Genomic DNA, 24,031 nt, shown 5'->3' with positions numbered 1-24,031 from the left:
CTCTCTGCGTTTATCTCTCTGTATCTCTCTCTCTCTCTGCGTTTATCTCTCTCTCTATCTATCTCTGCGTTTATCTCTCTGTATCTATCTCTCTCTCTGCGTTTATCTCTCTCTCTATCTATCTCTGCGTTTATCTCTCTGTATCTCTCTCTCTCTCTGCGTTTATCTCTCTGTATCTCTCTCTCTCTCTGCGTTTATCTCTCTGTATCTATCTCTCTCTCTGCGTTTATCTCTCTGTATCTATCTCTCTCTCTGCGTTTATCTCTCTGTATCTCTCTCTCTCTCTCTGCGTTTATCTCTCTGTATCTCTCTCTCTCTCTGCGTTTATCTCTCTGTATCTCTCTCTCTCTCTGCGTTTATCTCTCTGTATCTATCTCTCTCTCTGCGTTTATCTCTCTGTATCTCTCTCTCTCTCTGCGTTTATCTCTCTGTATCTATCTCTCTCTCTGCGTTTATCTCTCTGTATCTCTCTCTCTCTCTGCGTTTATCTCTCTGTATCTCTCTCTCTCTCTGCGTTTATCTCTCTGTATCTATCTCTCTCTCTGCGTTTATCTCTCTGTATCTCTCTCTCTCTCTGCGTTTATCTCTCTGTATCTATCTCTCTCTCTGCGTTTATCTCTCTGTATCTCTCTCTCTCTCTGCGTTTATCTCTCTCTATCTATCTCTCTCTCTGCGTTTATCTCTCTGTATCTCTCTCTCTCTCTGCGTTTATCTCTCTCTATCTATCTCTCTCTCTGCGTTTATCTCTCTGTATCTCTCTCTCTCTCTGCGTTTATCTCTCTCTATCTATCTCTCTCTCTGCGTTTATCTCTCTCTCTATCTCTCTCTGCGTTTATCTCTCTGTATCTCTCTCTCTCTCTGCGTTTATCTCTCTCTATCTATCTCTCTCTCTGCGTTTATCTCTCTGTATCTCTCTCTCTCTCTGCGTTTATCTCTCTGTATCTCTCTCTCTCTCTGCGTTTATCTCTCTCTATCTATCTCTCTCTCTGCGTTTATCTCTCTGTATCTCTCTCTCTCTGCGTTTATCTCTCTGTATCTCTCTCTCTCTCTGCGTTTATCTCTCTGTATCTATCTCTCTCTCTGCGTTTATCTCTCTGTATCTATCTCTCTCTCTGCGTTTATCTCTCTGTATCTCTCTCTCTCTCTGCGTTTATCTCTCTGTATCTCTCTCTCTCTCTGCGTTTATCTCTCTGTATCTCTCTCTCTCTCTGCGTTTATCTCTCTGTATCTATCTCTCTCTGCGTTTATCTCTCTCTGCGTTTATCTCTCTGTATCTCTCTGTATCTCTCTCTCTGCGTTTATCTCTCTGTATCTATCTCTCTCTCTGCGTTTATCTCTCTGTATCTCTCTCTCTCTCTGCGTTTATCTCTCTGTATCTCTCTCTCTCTGCGTTTATCTCTCTGTATCTATCTCTCTCTCTGCGTTTATCTCTCTGTATCTCTCTCTCTCTCTGCGTTTATCTCTCTGTATCTATCTCTCTCTCTGCGTTTATCTCTCTGTATCTCTCTCTCTCTCTGCGTTTATCTCTCTCTATCTATCTCTCTCTCTGCGTTTATCTCTCTGTATCTCTCTCTCTCTCTGCGTTTATCTCTCTCTATCTATCTCTCTCTCTGCGTTTATCTCTCTGTATCTCTCTCTCTCTCTGCGTTTATCTCTCTCTATCTATCTCTCTCTCTGCGTTTATCTCTCTCTCTATCTCTCTCTCTGTGTTTATCTCTCTGTATCTCTCTCTCTCTCTGCGTTTATCTCTCTCTATCTATCTCTCTCTCTGCGTTTATCTCTCTCTCTATCTCTCTCTGCGTTTATCTCTCTGTATCTCTCTCTCTCTGCGTTTATCTCTCTTCTATCTATCTCTCTCTCTGCGTTTATCTCTCTGTATCTCTCTCTCTCTCTGCGTTTATCTCTCTGTATCTCTCTCTCTCTGCGTTTATCTCTCTATCTATCTCTCTCTCTGCGTTTATCTCTCTATCTATCTCTCTCTCTGCGTTTATCTCTCTATCTATCTCTCTCTCTGCGTTTATCTCTCTATCTATCTCTCTCTCTGCGTTTATCTCTCTGTATCTCTCTCTCTTAATTGCTCTCTCTCTGTTGCTCTCTCTCTCTGTTGCTCTCTCTCTCTGTATCTCTCTCTCTCTGTTGCTCTCTCTCTCTGTTGTGCTCTCTCTGTATCTCTCCCTCTCTCGATTGCTCTCTCTCTCTCTCTGTTTCGCTCTCTCTAAATAGCTCTTGTTGTCTGTCTCTGTTTCTTTCTGTGACTAATCTTATCTCTGTTTTGCTCTTTCTCTTTCTCCCTCTTGTAGCCTCTTCTTTCCTCCTGACTTCTTCCTATCAGACAAAAGCCTTTCTGCTTTCCTTCGTTTTCCTTCCTTTCTTTCTTGCAGCTCAGTTCTTCTCCAATGTGCTGCTGTTTGTTGATATGTCACTCCTGGGTTTCTGTTTGTTGGTTCTGTAACCTTTAACCTTTGTTCATGCTATTAATGCTGTCGATTCTCTTCTGATACAGATGAATGTTCATCTGGTTTATACTTCTTTATACTTTGTTCTTTCTTTCTTTCTTTCTTCGTACCTCCTGTCTGTCTTAGCAGCTTCTATCATTTATTTCTCTCCCCCTCCTCTGTTGTGTATATTTCTCTCCCCCTCCTCTGTTGTGTATATTTCTCTCCCCCTCCTCTGTTGTGTATATTTCTCTCCCCCTCCTCTGTTGTGTATATTTCTCTCCTCCTCCTCTCCTCTCCTGTTGTGTACATTGGTTTGAAATGTTTTTATGTTTCTTTCCTGCCGTTGTTCGGTAGATATTTTATAATGATATTCTTTAAGGTTTTTGACCCAGAATGTGTTGCAACTGAAGGGTGTTGATTTGCAGTAGAAGCCTCTAAGTGGTAGTTTACACTGCGGATACTGGCTTGGAAGAACCCTACATTCTCTCTCTCTGTTTAACACACACACACACACACACACACACACACACACACACACACACACACACACACACACACACACACACACACACACACACACACACACACACACACACACACACACACACATATACATACACATACACACACACACACACATATATACACACACACACACACACACACACACATACACACACACACATATACACACACACACACACAATTACTATGTCATCTGGTCCTGTACATGTCTGTCTATGTTACTTTCCATGTCTCTCTTTGTTACTATACATGTCTGTCTATGTTACTTTCCATGTCTCTCTTTGTTACTATACATGTCTGTCTCCTTTGTGTGTATTGAGGGTTAGGGGGTTTCACCATTAAACTAAGTTGCATGGGTATGATTTGTAGGAGCTAACATCTCTGTGTATCCCAGACAGTAACAATCTTAAAACCAGACAGGGCTCTTACATTAAATATTCAAGATTAACACACCCTGGGCCTGAATCCATCGCTGGGCCTGACTCCATCCCTGGGCCTGAATCAATCCCTGGGCCTGACTCCATCCCTGGGCCAGACTCAATCCCTGGGCCTGACTCCATCCCTGGGCCTGAATCAATCCCTGGGCCTGACTCCATCCCTGGGCCAGACTCAATCCCTGGGCCTGAATCCATCCCTGGGCCAGAATCAATCCCTGGGACTGACTCCATCCCTGGGCCTGAATCAATCCCTGGGCCTGACTCCATCTCTGGGCCTGACTCCATCCCTGGGCCTGACTCAATCCCTGGGCCTGACTCAATCCTTAAGCCTGCGTGTTTTAGAAGTCACCTCGTCCCTGAATCTCTCTCTCTCTCTGTGGAGTCTGGTCTAGCTGCAGTCAGACACCCACCGCCTGCTTGGCTCCTGCCCTCAGCCCTGTGGTCACCCTGTCCTCTCTCTCTACAGGGGCGTGGGCAACAAGCCATGCAACAGTCCCAAAGGCCACCCCCCCGACGGACACTCCTCAGTCACCGATCTGGCCAACTCTCTCACCGGAGACATGGTCATGGTAAGACAACTTTTGTTGTAAGTTGGATAAACGCCCATGTAGTAACTAGGGTTCTATTTGGAACACAACCCTGATGACTTGCTCCTGAGAGAGAGAGAGAGAGAGAGAGAGAGAGAGAGAGAGAGAGAGAGAGAGAGAGAGGGGGAGAGAGAGAGAGAGGGAGAAGTAGAGGGGGGAGAGAGAGAGAGAGAGAGAGAGAGAGAGAGAGAGGAAGAGAGAGAGAGAGAGAGAGAGAGAGAGAGAGAGAGGGAGAGAGAGAGAGAGGAAGAAGAGAGAGAGAGAGAGAGAGAGAGAGAGAGGGAGAGAGAGAGAGAGGGAGAAGTAGAGGGGGAGAGAGAGAGAGAGAGATGGAGAAGGGAAGAGAAGAGAAAGATGGAGAGGCTGGCTCCCATCACCTCCACTCTCCACTCCCGCTGTCTATAGTCATCAAAGGGCTGTGTGTGTGGGAGGGTGGTGTGTGTACACGTGCCTGCATGCCTGAGTATATAGTTGAATCCTAAAACCCTACTCTCCCTGCTCCTGGTGTTAATCCTCCATGATTTTACTATCACATTCTTTTTTTAATATGTGTGTTAAATTGTAAAAAATAAATAAATAAATCTAAATTCCACCTCTCCCCCCATTAGCTGTCCCCGGGATCAGAGGATGACGATGGTGAAGGTGCTGTCAGTGAGAAGCTGGGACGGATCCAGTTCTCTGTTGGTTACAGCTTCCAGGACTCCACTCTGACCGTCAAGATTCTCAAGGTATCCGTGGCTCTATGTATCTCAGTTGTAAAGCCGGAATCATCCGTTTGATTCCTGCTGAGGACACTTTTGCGAAATGTTATGCAAAATTGTAAGTTGGATAAAAGTGACTGGTAAATGGCATATGTTGTTACAATTATTATTATGAAGGGCCAGGAGCTACCAGCCAAGGACTTCTCTGGGACCTCTGACCCCTTCGTCAAAATCTACCTGCTTCCTGACAAGAAGCACAAACTGGAGACCAAGATCAAGAGGAAGAACCTCAACCCTCACTGGAACGAGACCTTCCTGTTCGAAGGTACATTTACATGCTCTTCTCAATGCCCTCCTCAATGCTCTCCTCAATGCTCTCCTCAATGCTCTCCTCAATGTTCTCCTCAATGCTCTCCTCAATGCTCTTCTCAATGCTCTCCTCAATGCTCTTCTCAGTGCTCTCCTCAATGCTCTTCTCAATGCTCTCCTCAATGCTCTCCTCAATGCTCTTCTCAATGCTCTCCTCAATGCTCTTCTCAGTGCTCTCCTCAATGCTCTTCTCAATGGGGATTTACATGCTCTTCTCAATGCTCTCCTCAATGTTCTCCTCAATGCTCTCCTCAATGCTCTCCTCGATGCTCTTCTCAATGCTTCCTCAATGCTCTTCTCAATGCTCTCCTCAGTGCTCTTCTCAATGCTCTCCTCAATGGGGATATACATGCTCTTCTCAATGCTCTTCTCAATGCTCTCCTCAATGTTCTCCTCAATGCTCTTCTCAATACTCTCCTCAATGGGGATATACATGCTCTCCTCAATGCTCTTCTCAATGCTCTCCTCAATGCTCTTCTCAATGCTCTCCTCAATGCTCTTCTCAATGCTCTCCTCAATGGGGATTTACATGCTCTCCTCAATGCTCTTCTCAATGCTCTCCTCAATGTTCTCCTCAATGCTCTCCTCAATGTTCTCCTCAATGCTCTCCTCAATGCTCTCCTCGATGCTCTTCTCAATGCTTCCTCAATGCTCTCCTCAATGCTCTCCTCAATGTTCTCCTCATTGCTCTCCTCAATGCTTTTCTCAATGCTCTCCTCAATGCTCTCCTCAATGCTCTCCTCAATGCTCTTCTCAATGCTCTCCTCAATGCTCTCCTCAATGCTCTCCTCAATGCTCTCTTCAATGCTCTTCTCAATGCTCTCCTCAATGCTCTCCTCAATGCTCTCCTCAATGCTCTTCTCAATGCTCTCTTCAATGCTCTCAATACTTTTTTCATTGCTCTTCTCAATGTATTTGCTTTATTTTATGAAGTGTACACTCGTTCGGCAGAAGCCATAGTCATATGGGTCGAAATGAATTAAGATTGAGGGTTAGGTTAAGGTTAGCTTTAGGAAAGAGGATTAGGTTAAGGTTAGGTTTAGGAACTAGGGTTAGGTTAAGGTTAGGTTTAGTAATGAGGGTTAGGTTAAGGTTAGGTTTAGTAATGAGAGTTAGGTTAAGGTTAGGTTTAGGAATGGGGATTAGGTTAAGGTTAGGTTTAGGAATGAGGTTTAGGTTAAGATTAGGTTTAGGAACAAAGGTTAAATTTAGGTTTAGGAACTAGGGGTAGGTTAAGGTTGGGTTAAAGTTTGGTTTAGGAAAGAGGGTTAGGTTAAGGTTAGATTTAGGAATGAGGGTTAGATTATGGTTAGATTTAGGAATGAGGGTAAGGTTAAGATTAGGGTTAGGTTTAGGAATAAGGGTAAGGTTAAGGTGGGGGTTATGATGGCACCAACAGAAATGGTCGCCCTGTCGCTAGCTCCTAGCCAACTTGCCAGTATTTGATTTTTTTGTGTGTTACTTCTTACATTATTTGCTTAGAACATTTCTCACATTATTACCTACATCCACTTCCGAGTATTTTACTCACTAATGGTACTGTAACATACACTGTTTCACGGAAACTTGGCTCTCTCAGGATATACTTTCTGAGTCCTTACAGCCAGTTGGGTTCTGAGTTCATATCGTAGACAGGAATAAGGGAGGGGGTGTATGTTTCATGATTAACTACTCATGGTGTGATTGTGATAACATACAGGAACCCCTGACCTAGAATACCACACAATCAAATGCCGACCGTATTACCTCCCAAGAGAATTATCTTCAGTTATAGTCACAGCCGTGTATATTCCCCCTCAAGCCGAAACCACGACGGCCCTTAAAAGAACTTCACTGGACTTTATGTAAACTGGAAACCACATATCCTGAGGCTGCATTTATTGTAGCTGGGAAATTTAACAAAGAACATTTGAGAAAAACGCTACCGAAGTTTTATCAACACATTGACTGTAGTACTCGCGCTGCTAAAATACTCGACCACTGCTACTCCAACTTCCGGGATGCCTACAAGGCCCTCCCCCGCCCTCCCTTCGGCAAATCTGACATGACTTCATCTTGCTCCTCCTTTCCTATAGGCAGAAACTCAAATAGGAAGCACCCATGCTAAGGACAATTCAACACTGGTCTGACCAATCGGAAGATGGAGATGTTGTACCCACTGGTACTATTAAAACCTACCCTAACCAGAAACCGTGGATAGATGGCAGCATTTGCACAAAACTGAAAGCGCGAACCATCGCATTTAACCAAGGCAAGGTGACTGGGAATATGGCATAGTACAAACAGTGTAGTTATTCCCTCCGTAAGGCAAAACGTCAGAGACCAAGTGGAGTCGTAATTCAACGGCTCAGACATAAGACGTATGTGGCAGGGTCTACAGACAATCACAGACTACAAAGGGAAAACCAACCATGTCGCGGACACTGACGTCTTGCTTCCGGACCAGCTAAACACCTTCTTCGCCCGCTTTGAGAATAACACAGCCGACGTGAGTAAGACGTTTAAACGTGTTAACCCACGCAAGGCTGCCGGCCCAGACGGCATCCATAGCCGCCTCCTCAAAGCATGTGCAGACCAGCTGTCTGGTGTGTTTACGGACATATTCAATCTTTCACTATCCTAGTCTGCTGTCCCTACATGCTTCAAGATGGCCATCATTGTTCCTGTACCCAAGAAGGCAAAGATAATTGAACTAAATGACTATCGCCTCATAGTAGTCACTTCTGTCATCATGAAGTGCTTTGAGAGGCTAGTCAAGGATCATATCACCTCTACCTTACCTGTCACCCTAGACCCACTTCAATTTGCTTACCGCCCCAATAGGTCCACAGACAATGCAATCGCCATCACACTGCCCTATCCCATCTCAACAAGAGGAATACCTATGTAAGAATGCTGTTCATTGACTATAGCGCAGCCTTCAACAGCATAATTACCCTCCAAGCTCATCATTAAGCTCGAGGCCCTCGGTCTGAACCCTATGCAACTGGGTCCTGGACGAAGAAACGGTAAGTACCCGTGGTAAGGACTGTTCAATATAGGTCTGACTAAACGGAATCTATGCTTCAAGATTCTAATAATTTGTTTGGTACTTTTACCCCTTTTTTTGTGATATCCAATTGGTAGTTACAGTCTTGTCCCATCGCTGCAACTCCCCTATGAACTCAGGAGAGGTGAAGGTCGAGAGCCATGAGTCCTCTGAAACACGACCCTGCCAAACCGCACTGCATCTTGACACACTGCTCGCTTAGCCCGGAAGCAAGACGCACCAATGTGTCGGAGAAAACACTGTCCAGCTGGCAACCAAAGTCAGCTTTCAGCTTTCAGGCAAAGGGCCCACCACAAGGAGTCGCTAGAGCTAGATAGGACAAGGAAATTCCGTCCAGCCAAACTCTCTCCTAACCCAGAAATCGAACCCGGGTCTGTAGTGATGCCTTAAGCACTGCATTGCAGTGGGAGGCTGCTTCAAGATTGTTTTGATTAGACTCGAATATGTTCTGGGTTGCCTCTGAGAATAACATTGACGTATACACTGACTCAGTGACGGGGTTCATCAGGAAGTGGACAGAGGATGTTGTTCCCACTGTGACTGGGTTCATCGGGAAGTGTATAGAGGATGTTGTTCGTACAGTGACTGGGTTCATCAGGAAGTGGGTAGAGGATGTTGTTACTAGAGTGACTGGGTTCATCAGGAAGTGGGTAGAGGATGTTGTTCCTACAGTGACTGGGTTCATCAGGAAGTGGATAGAGGATGTTGTTCCCACTGTGACTGGGTTCATCGGGAAGTGTATAGAGGATGTTGTTCCCACTGTGACTGGGTTCATCAGGAAGTGTATAGGGTGTGTTGTTCCTACTGTGTCTGGGTTCATCAGGAAGTGGATAGAGGGTGTTGTTCCTACAGTGACTGGGTTCATCAGGAAGTGGGTAGAGGATGTTGTTCCTACAGTGACTGGGTTCATCAGGAAGTGGGTAGAGGATGTTGTTACTAGAGTGACTGGGTTCATCAGGAAGTGGGTAGAGGATGTTGTTCCTACAGTGACTGGGTTCATCAGGAAGTGGGTAGAGGATGTTGTTCCTGCAGTGACTGGGTTCATCAGGAAGTGGGTAGAGGATGTTGTTCTTACAGTGACTGGGTTCATCAGAAAGTGGGTAGAGGGTGTTGTTCCCACTGTGACTGGGTTCATCGGGAAGTGTATAGAGGGTGTTGTTCCTACAGTGACTGGGTTCATCAGGAAGTGGGTAGAGGATGTTGTTCCTACAGTGACTGGGTTCATCAGGAAGTGGGTAGAGGATGTTGTTCCTAGAGTGACTGGGTTCATCAGGAAGTGGGTAGAGGATGTTGTTCCTACAGTGACTGGGTTCATCAGGAAGTGGGTAGAGGATGTTGTTCCTGCAGTGACTGGGTTCATCAGGAAGTGGGTAGAGGATGTTGTTCCTACAGTGACTGGGTTCATCGGGAAGTGTATAGAGGGTGTTGTTCCTACTGTGTCTGGGTTCATCAGGAAGTGGATAGAGGGTGTTGTTCCTACAGTGACTGGGTTCATCAGGAAGTGGGTAGAGGGTGTTGTTCCTACAGTGACTGGGTTCATCATGAAGTGGGTAGAGGATGTTGTTCCTAGAGTGACTGGGTTCATCAGGAAGTGGGTAGAGGATGTTGTTCCTACAGTGACTGGGTTCATCAGGAAGTGGGTAGAGGATGTTGTTCCTACAGTGACTGGGTTCATCAGGAAGTGGGTAGAGGATGTTGTTCCTACAGTGACTGGGTTCATCAGGAAGTGGGTAGAGGATGTTGTTACTAGAGTGACTGGGTTCATCAGGAAGTGGGTAGAGGATGTTGTTCCTACAGTGACTGGGTTCATCAGGAAGTGGGTAGAGGATGTTGTTCCTACAGTGACTGGGTTCATCAGGAAGTGGATAGAGGATGTTGTTCCTACAGTGACTGGGTTCATCAGGAAGTGGATAGAGGATGTTGTTCCTACAGTGACTGGGTTCATCAGGAAGTGGGTAGAGGGTGTTGTTCCTACAGTGATGATTAGAACTTATCCAAACCAAAATCTCGTGCAAAACTGAAGGCCAGAACCACTGCATTTAACCACAGCAAGGTGACTGGGAGCATGGATGAATACAAACAGTCCAGCTATGCCCTCAGTAAGGCAATCAAACAGGCAAAACATCAGTATGTGTACAAAGTGAAGTCACAATTCAACGTCTCAGACATGAGACTTAAAGTGGGAAGACAAGTATGTGAACGCTTTAGAATTACCTGGATTTCTGCATAAATTGGTCATAAAATGTTATCTGATATAAGTCACAACAACAGACAGTCTGCTTAAACTAATAACACACAAACAATTATAATTTTTCATGTCTTTATTGAACACACCGTGTAAACATTCACAGTGCAGGGTGGATGTCAACCCTTGGATTTAATATCAGGTTGACCCTCCTTTAGCAGCAATAACCTCAACCAAACGTCAGGAGGAATTTTGGACCATTCCTCTTTACAAAACTGTCTCAGTTCCACAATATTCTTGGGATGTCTGGTGTGAACCGCTCTCCTGAGGTCCTGCCACAGCATCTCAATCAAGTGGAGGTCAGGACTGACTGGGCCACTCCAGAAGGTCAGGACTGACTGGGCCACTCCAGAAGGTCAGGACTGACTGGGCCACTCCAGAACTTCAGGACTGACTGGGCCACTCCAGAAGGTCAGGACTGACTGGGCCACTCCAGAAGGTCAGGACTGACTGGGCCACTCCAGAAGGTCAGGACTGACTGGGCCACTCCAGAAGGTCAGGACTGACTGGGCCACTCCAGAAGGTCAGGACTGACTGGGCCACTCCAGAAGGTCAGGACTGACTGGGCCACTCCAGAAGGTCAGGACTGACTGGGCCACTCCAGAAGGTCAGGACTGACTGGGTCACTCCAGAAGGTCAGGATTGACTGGGCCACTCCAGAAGGTCAGGACTCTGACTGGGCCACTCCAGAAGGTCAGGACTGACTGGGCCACTCCAGAAGGTCAGGACTGACTGGGCCACTCCAGAAGGTCAGGACTCTGACCGGGCCACTCCAGAAGGTCAGGACTGACTGGGCCACTCCAGAAGGTCAGGACTCTGACTGGGCCACTCCAGAAGGTCAGGACTCTGACTGGGCCACTCCCGAAGGTCAGGACTCTGACTGGGCCTCTCCAGAAGGTCAGGGCTCTGACTGGGCCACTCCAGAAGGTCAGGACTCTGACTTGGCCACCGCAGAAGGTCAGGACTCTGACTGGACCACTCCAGAAGGCATATTTTCTTCTGTTCCAGCCATTCTGTAGTTGATTTACTTTTGTCTTTTGAATGTTATCCTGTGGCATCACCCAACTTCTGTAGAGCTTCAATTGGCGGACAGCCTTACATTCTCCTGTAAAATGTCTTGATAAACTTGGGAATTTATTTTTATGTCAATGATAGCAAGCTATTCAGGCCCTGAGGCAGCAAAGCAGCCCCAAACTATGATGCTCCTGCCACCATAGTTTACAGTTGGGATGAGGTTTTGATGTTGGTGTGCTGTGTCATCAAACTGCACACTGCCCTACCTATGTAAGAATGCTGTTCACCGACTACAGCTCAGCCTTCAACACCATAGTGACCTCCAAGCTCATCACCAAGTTCAGGGTCTGAACATGTGCAACTGGGTCCTGGTCTTCCTGAGGGGCTGCCCCCAGGTGGTGAAGGTAGGAAACAACACCTGCACTTCACTGATCCTCAACACAGGGGCCCCTACAAGGGTGCGTGCTCAGCCCCCTCCTGCACTCCCTGGTTACCCATGACTGCGTGTCCACGCACGTCACCAACTCAATCATAAAGTTTGCAGACAATACAAAAAATAACAACAGCCTACAGGGAGGAGCTGAAGGCCCTGGAGGAGTGGTGCCAGAAAAATAACCTTTCCCTCAACGTCAACAAAACAAAGGAGCTGATCGTGGACTTCAGGAGACAGATGCAAGAGCACGCCCCCATCCACATCAACGGTGTCGCTGTGCCTCTTCATTTAAATTGTTATTTATTTTTTTAAACTAGGCAAGTCAGTTAAGAACAAATTCTTATTTATAATGACGGCCTACCGGGGAACAGTGGGTTAACTGCCTTGTTCCTACCCCAACCAAACCCGCCACCCTATGGGTCTCCCAATCACGGCCGGATGTGATACAGGATATGAACCAGGGACTGCAGTGATGCCTCTTGCACTGAGATGCAGTAACTTAGCTGAGCCATTCGGGAGCCCAACCTCAGGAGGCTGAAGAAATTCAGCTTGGCCCCTAAGGCCCTCACAAACTTTTACAGATGCACAATTGAAAGCATCCTGTCGGGCTGCATCACAGCCTGGTACAGCAACTGCACCGCCCACAACCGCAAGGCTCTCCAAGGCTCTCCAGCAGTCTGCTCAACGCATCACCGGGGGCACACTGTCAGCCCTCCAGGACACATACAGCACCCGATGTCACAGGAAGGCCAAGAAGATCATCAAGGACCTCAGCCACCCGAGCCAAAGCCTGTTCACCCCGTTATAATCCAAAAGGTGAGGTTGGTGCAAGTGCCTCAAAGCTGGGACCGAGAGACTGAAAAACTGCTTTTTTTTATTTTATCTTTATTTTACTAGGCAAGTCAGTTAAGAACAAATTCTTATTTTCAATGACGGCCTAGGAACAGTGGGTTAACTGCCTGTTCAGGGGCAGAACGACAGATTTATACCTAGTCAGCTCGGGGATTCAAACTTGCAACCTTTTGGTTAGGTACCCCGACAGGTACCCTGAACTTAGTCACTGTTACTAGCCGGTGCTGCACCGTAGAGACTGTTGCCCTAGGTTCGTAGTCATTGAACATTGGTCACTTTAATAATGTTCCCATACCGTTTTACCCACTTCATATGTATATACTGTTTTCTAGTCAAGGCTCATCCTATATACGGTGCCTTGGGAAAGTATTCAGACCCCTTGACTTTTTCCACATTGTGTTTCATTACATCCTTATTCTTAAAATAGATTAAATCGTTTTTCCCCCTCATTTTTTTCCCTCATCGTCCCTCATCGTCATCTTACTCAGTTGTGCACCGGGGCCTCCCACTCCTCTTTCTATTCTGGTTAGAGCCCGTTTGCACTGTTCTGTGAAGGGGGTAGTACACAGTGTTGTATGAGATCTTCCGTTTCTTGGCAATTTCTGGCATGTAATAGCCTTCATTTCTCAGAACAAGAATAGACTGACGAGTTTCAGAAGAGAGTTATTTGTTTCTGGTATTTTGAGCCTGTAATCAAATCCACAAATGCTGATGCTCCAGATACTCAACTAGTCTAAAGAAGGACAGTTTTATTGCTTCTTTAATTAGGACAACAGTTTTCAGCTGTGCTAACATAATTGCAAAAGGGTTTTCTAATGGTCAAATAGCTTTTTAAAATTTTGAACTTGGATTAGCTAACACAACGTGCCATTGGAACACAGGGTTGATGGTTGCTGATAATGGGCCTCTGTACACCTATGTAGATATTCCATAAAAAACCTGCCGTTTCATTTACAATATTAACAATGTCTACACTGTATTTCTGATCAATTCGATGTTATTTTAATGGACAAACAATAGCTTTTCTAAAAAATAAGGGCATTTCTATGTGACCCCAAACTTTTGAACGGTAGTGTATCTTTTTAAGGTTTAGGAATGAACGAGGGTTAAGATGAGGTTATAGTTACGGGTTAGCCACTAGGGTTAGGGTAATGGTTAGGTTTAGGAATGAGGGTTAGGTTAAGGTTAGGTTTAGAAACTAGGGTTAGATTAAGGTTGGAGTTAGGTTTATGAACAAAAGTTAGGGTTAGGAATGAGGGCTAGGTTATGGTTAAGGTTAAGGTTAGGTTTAAACAAGAGGGTTAGGTTAAGGTTAGGATTAACGTTAGGTTTAGGTACAGGATCGAGGGTTAAGTTTAGGTTTAGAAACTAGGGTTAGGTTAAGATTAGGTTTAGGAATGAGGGTTAGATTAAGGTCAAGGTTAGGTTAAGTTTAGGATTAAGGTTAGGTTTAGGAACAAAGATTAAAGCTTCTTAAGCTTGTTACTTTTTGGGTGAGCAGACCAAATTCACATATAAATATTAGTTATAGATCTGTCATTCTCATTGAAAGTCAGTTTAAGAAGTGGTAGATCTGTACTATTTCTATGCTTCCCGTTCTTAAATTCCATCTTTGCATCTTTTACTTTCAGTTTTGTACACCAGCTTCAAACAGCTTAATATTTTTGGTTATGATCAAGCTTTTATTATATATTTCACAGCGGTTTGGATGGTGATTCTCTACAATATACTTCCTTGTTTTGTCACATAAATGGAAATTAGGCAAAACTATTTGAATTTTAGCAACCAGGAAATGGTGGAGCAATTTCTTCATAGTGCATCTTTGATTTTTAGGTTAAGGTTTTGGAACGAGGGTTAGGTATCGTTTCAGTATATGGTTATAGGATGTGTCCCCCATGGGACGGTTGAGCTAACTTGCTCTAATGTGATTAGCATGACGTTTTAAGTAACAAGAAAATTTCTCAGGACATGGACATTTGGGCAGAAAGCTTAAATTCCTGTTAATCTGATCCAATTTATAGTAGCTATTATAGTGAAATAATACATAATATTGTTGGAGGAGAGTGCACAGTTATGTACTTGAAAATGTATAAATTAACCAATTAGGCACATTTGGGCAGACAACATTTTGAACAGTAATGCAATGGTTAATTGGATCAGTGTACAACTTTGCACATACACTGCTGCCATCTAGTGGCCAAAATCTAAAGTGTGCCTAAACTGCAATAATACATTGTGACCTTTCTCTTGCATTTCAAAGATGAAATGATTTCTTTGTATTATCTTTCACTAGATATAATGTGTTATATTCTTCTACATTAATTTCACAATTCCACAAACTTCAAACTGTTTCCTTTCAATTGGTATCGAGAATATGCATATCCTTGCTTCAGGTCCTGAGCTACAGGCAGTTAGAGTTGGGAATGTAATGAAAATTGGAAAATTGAAAAAAGGTCTGATTCTTTTTAACCTTTTCTCTGTGTCTGTTTCGCTCTCTCTCCCTCCCCTCTCTCCCTCTCACTCTCTCCTTCTCTCCCTTTCTCCCCCTTCCTTACCTCCAGGTTTCCCATACGAGAAAGTGAGGGAGAGGACTCTGTACCTGCAGGTGTTGGACTTTGACCGGTTCAGTCGCAACGACCCCATCGGGGAGGTTTCCATCCCTCTCAACAAACTCAGTGACCTGGGACACATGCAGACCTTCTGGAAGGAACTCAAACCCTGCATGGATGGAGCTGTAAGGGGGGGGGTGGAGCTGTAAGGCTGGATGGGTGGGGTGGTTGGGGTGGGTGAATGGGGTGGATTGGGTGGATGGGGTGGTTGGGGTGGGTGGGTGAATGGGGTGGTTGGGTGGATGGGGTGGTTGGGGTGGGTGAATGGGGTGGTTGGGAGGATGGGGTGGATGGGGTGTTTGGGGTGGATGGGTGAATGGGGTGGTTGGGGTGGATGGGTGGATGGGGTGGGTGAATGGGGTGGTTGGGGAGAATGGGGTGGATTGGGTGAATGGGGTGGATGGGGTGGATTGGGTGAATGGGGTGGTTGGGTGGGTGGGGTGGATTGGGTGAATGGGGTGGGTGGGGTGGTTGGGTGGATGGGTTGAGTGGGGTGGATTTGGTGAATGGGGTGGTTGGGGTGGGTGGGTGAATGGGGTGGTTGGGGTGGATGGGGTGGGTGAATGGGGAGGATGGGGTGGATGGGGTGGTTGGGGAGGATGGGGTGGATGGGTGGTTGGGGTGGGTGAATGGGGTGGTTGGGGTGGATGGGTGGTTGGGTGGTTGGGTGGTTGGGTGGTTGGGGTGGGTGAATGGGGTGGTTGGGTGGTTGGGTGGTTGGGGTGGGTGAATGGGGTGGTTGGGTGGTTGGGTGGTTGGGGTGGGTGAATGGGGTGGTTGGGGAGGATGGGGTTGTTGGGTGGTTGGGGTGGGTGAATGGGGTGGTTGGGGTGGTTGGGTGGTTGGGTGGTTGGGGTGGGTGAATGGGGTGGTTGGGTGGTTGGGGTGGGTGAATGGGGTGGTTGGGGTGGATGGGTGGTTGGGTGGTTGGGGAGGGTGAATGGGGTGGTTGGGTGGTTGGGTGGTTGGGGTGGGTGAATGGGGTGGTTGGGTGGTTGGGGTGGGTGAATGGGGTGGTTGGGTGGTTGGGTGGTTGGGGTGGGTGAATGGGGTGGTTGGGTGGTTGGGTGGTTGGGGTGGGTGAATGGGGTGGTTGGGGTGGATGGGTGGATGGGGTGGGTGAATGGGGTGGTTGGGTGGTTGGGTGGTTGGGGTGGATGTATATTGCGAACGTCTACCAACCTAAAGTTTCTGTGTTCTGATTCTCATCACGGACAACTTTAGCATTGTAGCAACTTTGCAACTACTGCCTGGTAGCTAACCCTAACCCATGTTAGCTAATACTAACCCTAACCCATGTTAGCTAACGCTAACCCTAACCCATGTTAGCTGATGCTAACCCTAACCCATGTTAGCTAATGCTAACCCTAACCCATGTTAGCTAACGCTAACCCTAACCCATGTTAGCTGATGCTAACCCTAACCCATGTTAGCTAACCCTAACCCATTTTAGCTCATGCTAACCCTAACCCATGTTAGCTAATGCTAACCCTAACCCTTTAACTACATAGCTAGCATGTTACCTAACCCTAACCTTAACCCCTAACCCTAGCCCTAATCTTAACTCTTATCCCTGAATTTAACCTTTAGCCTAGCTATTGTTAGCCACTAAGCTAGCTTAGCTAACGTTAGCCACAACAAATTGGAATTTGTGTAATGTATACAATTCCGTTATGAAGAAAGAAAATTATGTAATACACATGAAAAAGTGAAAGTCTTTTTCACAATGTCTGTATATAGTAACTAACTGTGTGTGTGTGTGTGTGTGTGTGTGTGTGTGTGTGTGTGTGTGTGTGTGTGTGTGTGTGTGTGTGTGTGTGTGTGTGTGTTCCCCAGGGGAGGCGGGGACCTGCTGGTGTCTCTGTGCTATAACCCAACAGCCAACACCATCACTGTGAACATCATCAAAGCACGCAATCTCAAAGCCATGGACATAGGAGGAACATCGGGTTGGTATCCTCTCCTTCTCTCCTCCAGTCGCCATACCTGTAGCCTGCCTCTGGTATAATGCATTTCCACCTCTCACTCATCCCTAATCCCTACCTGTAGCCTGCCTCTGGTATAATGCATTTCCACCTCTCACTCATCCCTAATCCCTACCTGTAGCCTGCCTCTGGTATAATGCATTTCCACCTATCACTCATCCCTAATCCCTACCTGTAGCCTGCCTCTGGTATAATGCATTTCCACCTCTCACTCATCCCTAATCCCTACCTGTAGCCTGCCTCTGGTATAATGCATTTCCACCTCTCACTCATCCCTAATCCCTACCTGTAGCCTGCCTCTGGTATAATGCATTTCCATCTCTCTCACTCATCCCTAATCCCTACCTGTAGCCTGCCTCTGGTATAATGCATTTTCACCTCTCACTCATCCCTAATCCCTACCTGTAGCCTGCCTCTGGTATAATGCATTTCCACCTCTCACTCATCCCTAATCCCTACCTGTAGCCTGCCTCTGGTATAATGCATTTCCACCTCTCACTCATCCCTAATCCCTACCTGTAGCCTGCCTCTGGTATAATGCATTTCCATCTCTCTCACTATCAGTGTTGCTCGTCCTGAATTAAAATTATATATTGTAACAGATCAGTCTTGCTGGCAAAACACCATTAAATATTGCTAAATTATTTATATATATTTATAGTTATTTAGCTATAGTGTGGAGCTATAGATGTTGCGTAGGAATCACAATAATATCTGAGACATTTCCCGGGGGAAACATTTATACAAGCCCTCTCATTGGCTACTATTTTGCAATATCAAAATTCTCTGAGCCACCTTGTTGATACAATGTTTCAGTATTCTCAGAGTCACCTTGTTGATACAATGTTTCAGTATTCTCAGAGTCACCTTGTTGATACAATGTTTCAGTATTCTCAGTCACCTTGTTGATACAATGGTTCAGTATTCTCAAGAGTCACCTTGTTGATACAATGTTTCAGTATTCTCAGAGTCACCTTGTTGATACAATGTTTCAGTATTCTCAGTCACCTTGTTGATACAATGTTTCAGTATTCTCAGTCACCTTGTTGATACAATGTTTCAGTATTCTCAGTCACCTTGTTGATACAATGTTTCAGTATTCTCAGTCACCTTGTTGATACAATGTTTCAGTATTCTCAGAGTCACCTTGTTGATACAATGTTTCAGTATTCTCAGAGTCACCTTGTTGATACAATGTTTCAGTATTCTCAGAGTCACCTTGTTGATACAATGTTTCAGTATTCTCAGAGTCACCTTGTTGATACAATGTTTCAGTATTCTCAGTCACCTTGTTGATACAATGTTTCAGTATTCTCAGAGCCACCTTGTTTCAATGTTTCAGTATTCTCAGAGTCACCTTGTTGATACAAAGTATTCTCAGTCACCTTGTTGATACAATGTTTCAGTATTCTCAGTCAGTCACCTTGTTGATACAATGTTTCAGTATTCTCAGAGTCACCTTGTTGATACAATGTTTCAGTATTCTCAGAGTCACCTTGTTGATACAATGTTTCAGTATTCTCAGAGTCACCTTGTTGATACAATGTTTCAGTATTCTCAGTCACCTTGTTGATACAGGTTACTACAGTTTAGTACAGTTTACTACAGGTTAGTACAGGTTACTACAGGTTACTAGAGTTTACTACAGGTTACTACAGGTTAGTACAGTTTACTACAGGTTACTAGAGTTTACTACAGGTTAGTACAGGTTACTACAGGTTAGTACAGGTTACTACAGGTTAGTCATGGTAGTACAGGTTACTACAGGTTACTACAGGTTACTAGAGTTTACTACAGGTTACTACAGGTTACTAGAGTTTACTACAGGTTACTATAGGTTACTACAGGTTAGTACAGGTTACTACAGGTTACTACAGGTTAGTACAGGTTACTACAGGTTACTAGAGTTTACTACAGGTTAGTACAGGTTACTACAGGTTACTAGAGTTTACTACAGGTTAGTACAGGTTACTACAGGTTACTAGAGTTTACTACAGGTTACTACAGGTTAGTACAGGTTACTACAGGTTAGTACAGTTTACTACAGGTTAGTACAGGTTACTACAGGTTACTACAGGTTACAACAGGTTACTACAGGTTAGTACAGGTTACTAGAGTTTACTACAGGTTAGTACAGGTTACTACAGGTTACTACAGGTTACTAGAGTTTACTACAGGTTAGTAAAGTTTACTAGAGTTTACTACAGGTTAGTAAAGGTTACTACAGTTTACTACAGGTTACTACAGTTTACTACAGGTTAGTACAGGTTACTAGAGTTTACTACAGGTTACTACAGGTTAGTAAAGGTTACTACAGTTTACTACAGGTTAGTACAGGTTACTACAGTTTACTACAGGTTAGTACAGGTTACTACAGTTTACTACAGGTTAGTCATGGTAGTACAGGTTACTACAGGTTATTCATGGTAGTACAGGTTACTACAGGTTACTAGAGTTTACTACAGGTTACTACAGTTTACTACAGGTTACTACAGGTTAGTAAAGGTTACTGGAGTTTACTACAGGTTAGTAAAGGTTACTACAGGTTAGTACAGGTTAGTACAGGTTACTACAGTTTACTACAGGTTAGTACAGGTTACTACAGTTTACGACAGGTTACTACAGGTTACTACAGGTTAGTACAGGTTACTACAGGTTAGTACAGGTTACTACAGGTTACTACAGGTTAGTACAGGTTACTACAGTTTACTACAGGTTAGTCATGGTAGTACAGGTTACTACAGGTTACTAGAGTTTACTACAGGTTACTACAGTTTACTACAGGTTACTACAGGTTAGTAAAGGTTACTAGAGTTTACTTCAGGTTAGTAAAGGTTACTACAGGTTACTACTGGTTACGACAGGTTACTACAGGTTACTACAGGTTACTACAGTTTACTACAGGTTACGACAGGTTAGTCATGGTAATTGAGGTCACTGGGTAGTCTATTGACTGGTAGTCTATTGACTGGTAGTCTATTGACTGGTAGCTGGTAGTCTATTGGCTGGTAGTCTATTGGCTGGTAGTCTATTGACTGGTAGCTGGTAGTCTATTGGCTAGTAGCTGGTAGTCTATTGACTGGTAGTCTATTGACTGGTAGCTGGTCGTCTATTGACTGGTAGTCTATTGACTGGTAATTGGTAGTCTATTGGCTGGTAGTCTATTGGCTGGTAGCTGGTAGTCTATTGGCTGGTAGCTGGTAGTCTATTGACTGGTAGCTGGTAGTCTATTGGCTGGTAGTCTATTGAGTGGTAGTCTATTGGCTGGTAGTCTATTGAGTGGTAGTCTAGTGACTGGTAGTCTATTGACTGGTAGCTGGTCGTCTATTGACTGGTAGTCTATTGACTGGTAATTGGTAGTCTATTGGCTGGTAGTCTATTGGCTGGTAGCTGGTAGTCTATTGGCTGGTAGCTGGTAGTCTATTGACTGGTAACTGGTAGTCTATTGGCTGGTAGTCTATTGAGTGGTAGTCTATTGGCTGGTAGCTGGTAGCCTATTGGCTGGTAGCTAGTAGTCTATTGGCTGGTAGTCTATTGAGTGGTAGTCTATTGAGTGGTAGTCTATTGACTGGTAGTCTATTGACTGGTAGCTGGTAGTCTATTGGCTGGTAGCTTGTAGCCTATTGGCTGGTAGCTGGTAGTCTATTGGCTGGTAGTCTATTGACTGGTAGTCTATTGGCTGGTAGTCTATTGGCTGGTAGCTGGTAGTCTATTGACTGGTAGTCTATTGGCTGGTAGCTGGTAGTCTATTGACTGGTAGTCTATTGGCTGGTAGCTGGTAGTCTATTGGCTTGTAGCTGGTAGTTTATTGGCTGGTAGTCTATTGGCTGGTAGCTGGTAGTCTATTGGCTGGTAGCCGGTAGTCTATCGGCTTGTAGCTGGTAGTCTATTGGCTGGTAGTCTATTGGCTGGTAGTCTATTGAGTGGTAGTCTATTGACTGGTAGCTGGTTGTCTATTGGCTGTTAGCTGGTAGGCTATTGGCTGGTAGTCTATTGACTGGTAGTCTATTGAGTGGTAGTCTATTGAGTGGTTGTCTATTGACTGGTAGTCTATTGACTGGTAGCTGGTAGTCTATTGGCTGGTAGCTTGTAGCCTATTGGCTGGTAGCTGGTAGTCTATTGGCTTGTAGTTTTTTGAGTGGTAGTCTATTGAGTGGTAGTCTATTGACTGGTAGCTGGTAGTCTATTGGCTGGTAGCTGGTAGTCTATTGGCTGGTAGTCTATTGAGTGGTAGTCTATTGAGTGGTAGTCTATTGACTGGTAGCTGGTTGTCTATTGGCTGTTAGCTGGTAGGCTATTGGCTGGTAGTCTATTGACTGGTAGTCTATTGAGTGGTAGTCTATTGAGTGGTTGTCTATTGACTGGTAGTCTATTGACTGGTAGCTTGTAGCCTATTGGCTGGTAGCTGGTAGTCTATTGGCTTGTAGTTTTTTGAGTGGTAGTCTATTGAGTGGTAGTCTATTGACTGGTAGCTGGTAGTCTATTGGCTGGTAGCTGGTAGTCTATTGGCTGGTAGTCTATTGAGTGGTAGTCTATTGGCTGGTAGCTGGTAGTCTATTGGCTGGTAGCTGGTAGTCTATTGACTGGTAGCTAGTAGTCTATTGGCTGGTAGCTGGTAGTCCATTGACTGGTAGTCTATTGACTGGTAGTCTATTGGCTGGTAGCTGGTAGTCTATTGGCTGGTAGTCTATTGAGTGGTAGTCTATTGAGTGGTAATTGGTAGTCTATTGGCTGGTAGTCTATTGGCTGGTAGCTGGTAGTCTATTTGCTGGTAGCTGGTAGTCTATTGACTGGTAGTCTATTGTCTTGTAGTCTATTGAGTGGTAGTCTATTGGCTTGTAGTCTATTGAGTGGTAGTCTATTGGCTGGTAGCTGGTGTCTCTTGACTGGTAGCTGGTAGTCTATTGGCTGGTAGCTGGTAGTCTATTGACTGGTAGTCTATTGACTGGTAGTCTATTGGCTGGTAGTCTATTGGCTGGTAGCTGGTAGTCTATTGGCTGGTAGCTGGTAGTCTATTGGCTGGTAGTTTATTGACTGGTAGTCTACTGACTGGTGGTCTGTGGGTAGGTCAAAATAATGGTAAAATATTTACCAAATCTATTAATTTAAAAATGTTGATTACTTATCCTTGCCATACACCTGATGATAAGTCAAATATACTGATGTGTGATGGGGGTTCCTGGGTCGTCAGTTTGCCTGGGAGGGGGTTCCTTGGTCGTCAGTTTGCCTGGGAGGGGGTTCCTGTGTGATCAGTCTGCCTGGGAGGGATTCCCTGGGTCGTCATTTTGCCTGGGAGGGGGTTCCTGGGTGATCAGTTTTCCTGGGAGGGATTCCCTGGGTCGTCATTTTGCCTGGGAGGGGGTCCCTGTGTCGTTAGTTTGCCTGGGAGGGAGTTCCTGGGTCGTCATTTTGCCTGGGAGGGGGTCCCTGGGTCATCAGTTTGCCTGGGAGGGAGTTCCTGGGTCGTCAGTTTGCCTGGGAGGGGGTTCCTGGGTGATCAGTTTGCCTGGGAGGGGTTCCTGGGTGATCAGTATGCCTGGGAGGGAGTTCCTGGGTGATCAGTTTGCCTGGGAGGGGGTTCCTGGGTGATCAGTTTGCCTGGGAGGGGATTCCTGGGTCATCAGTTTGCCTGGAAGGGGGTGCCTTGGTCGTCAGTTTGCCTGGGAGGGGGTTCCTGGGTTGTCATTTTGCCTGGGAGGGAGTTCTTGGGCAAGAAAAGGGTGAAGACCCCTGAACTCATGGATTAGATATGAATTTGATATTGTTTTAATGTGTCTTGATCTAACCTCCTCTTCTCCTCCTCCTCCTCCACCACCACCTCCTCTTCCTTCTCCCTCTCCTCCTCCTCCTCCACCTCCACCTCCTCCTCATCCCTCTCCTCCTCCTCCACCTCATCCTCCCTCTCCTCCTCCAACTCCTCCACCTCCACCCCCACCTCCTCTTCCTCCTCCTCCTCTTCTTCCACCTCCTCCTCCTCCTCCCCCTCCTCCTCCTCCACCTCCTCCTCCACCTTCTCCACCTCCTCCTCCTCTTCCTCCTCCACCTCCTCCTCTTCCTCCTCCTCCACCTCTTCCTCCACCTCCTCCTCTTCCTCCTCCTACACCTCCACCTCTTCTACCTCCACCTCTTCCTCTTCCTGTTCCTCCTCCTCCTCCACCTACTCCTCCTCTTCCTCCACCTACTCCTCTTCCTCCACCTCTTCCTCCTCCTCCTCCTCCACCTCCTCCTCTTCCTCCACCTCTTCCACCTCCACCTCTTCCTCCTCCTCTTCCTCCTCCTCCTCCTCCTCCTCCTCCTCCTCCTCCTCTTCCTCCTCCTCCTCTTCCTCCTCCTCCTCCTCCTCTTCCTCCTCCTCCTCCTCTTCCTCCACCTCCTCCACCTCCTCCTTTCAGATCCCTATGTGAAGCTGTGGCTGATGCACAAGGACAAACGCATTGAGAAGAAGAAGACAGTGACCATAAAGCGTTGTCTCAACCCCGTCTTCAATGAGTCTTTCCCTTTCGAGGTTCCGGCCCACGTCCTCCGGGAGACCACCATCATCATCACGGTCATGGACAAGGACCGGCTCAGCCGCAACGATGTCATCGGCAAGGTAACCAACTCACCGCTCCCTGCCCATTTTACCTGGGTTAAACCTGAGAACTTCCCTGATTGGATTATTTTGATAGACAAAAAATCTCTCTCTCGCACTCCCTCCCTCTCTCTCTCTGTGTATCTCTCTTTGTCTCTCTCTCTCTCACTCTCTCTCTCTCTCCCCTTCTTTCTCTCTTTTTCTCCATCTCTCCCT

The 24,031-nt window shown here is 45.7% G+C and overlaps 1 protein-coding gene across 1 annotated transcript in view; it reads left to right on the top strand.

Moving 5' to 3' along the window:
- Positions 1-24,031, top strand: part of LOC112240510 (synaptotagmin-7-like) — a 140,002-nt gene that overhangs the window by 113,235 nt on the left and 2,736 nt on the right. The window contains exons 4-9 of the mRNA XM_042301985.1: positions 3,867-3,969; positions 4,596-4,715; positions 4,866-5,013; positions 15,212-15,385; positions 17,095-17,208; positions 23,637-23,836. Of these exons, the coding sequence (XP_042157919.1) occupies positions 3,867-3,969; positions 4,596-4,715; positions 4,866-5,013; positions 15,212-15,385; positions 17,095-17,208; positions 23,637-23,836 (859 nt within the window). The remainder of the gene's footprint in view (positions 1-3,866; positions 3,970-4,595; positions 4,716-4,865; positions 5,014-15,211; positions 15,386-17,094; positions 17,209-23,636; positions 23,837-24,031) is intronic.

Source organism: Oncorhynchus tshawytscha, linkage group LG19 (assembly GCF_018296145.1).
Source record: "Oncorhynchus tshawytscha isolate Ot180627B linkage group LG19, Otsh_v2.0, whole genome shotgun sequence".
Classification (NCBI taxonomy): Eukaryota; Metazoa; Chordata; class Actinopteri; order Salmoniformes; family Salmonidae; genus Oncorhynchus; species Oncorhynchus tshawytscha.
The sequence above is the reverse complement of the archived record's forward strand: the minus strand, read 5'-3'. Positions and strand labels throughout refer to the sequence as shown.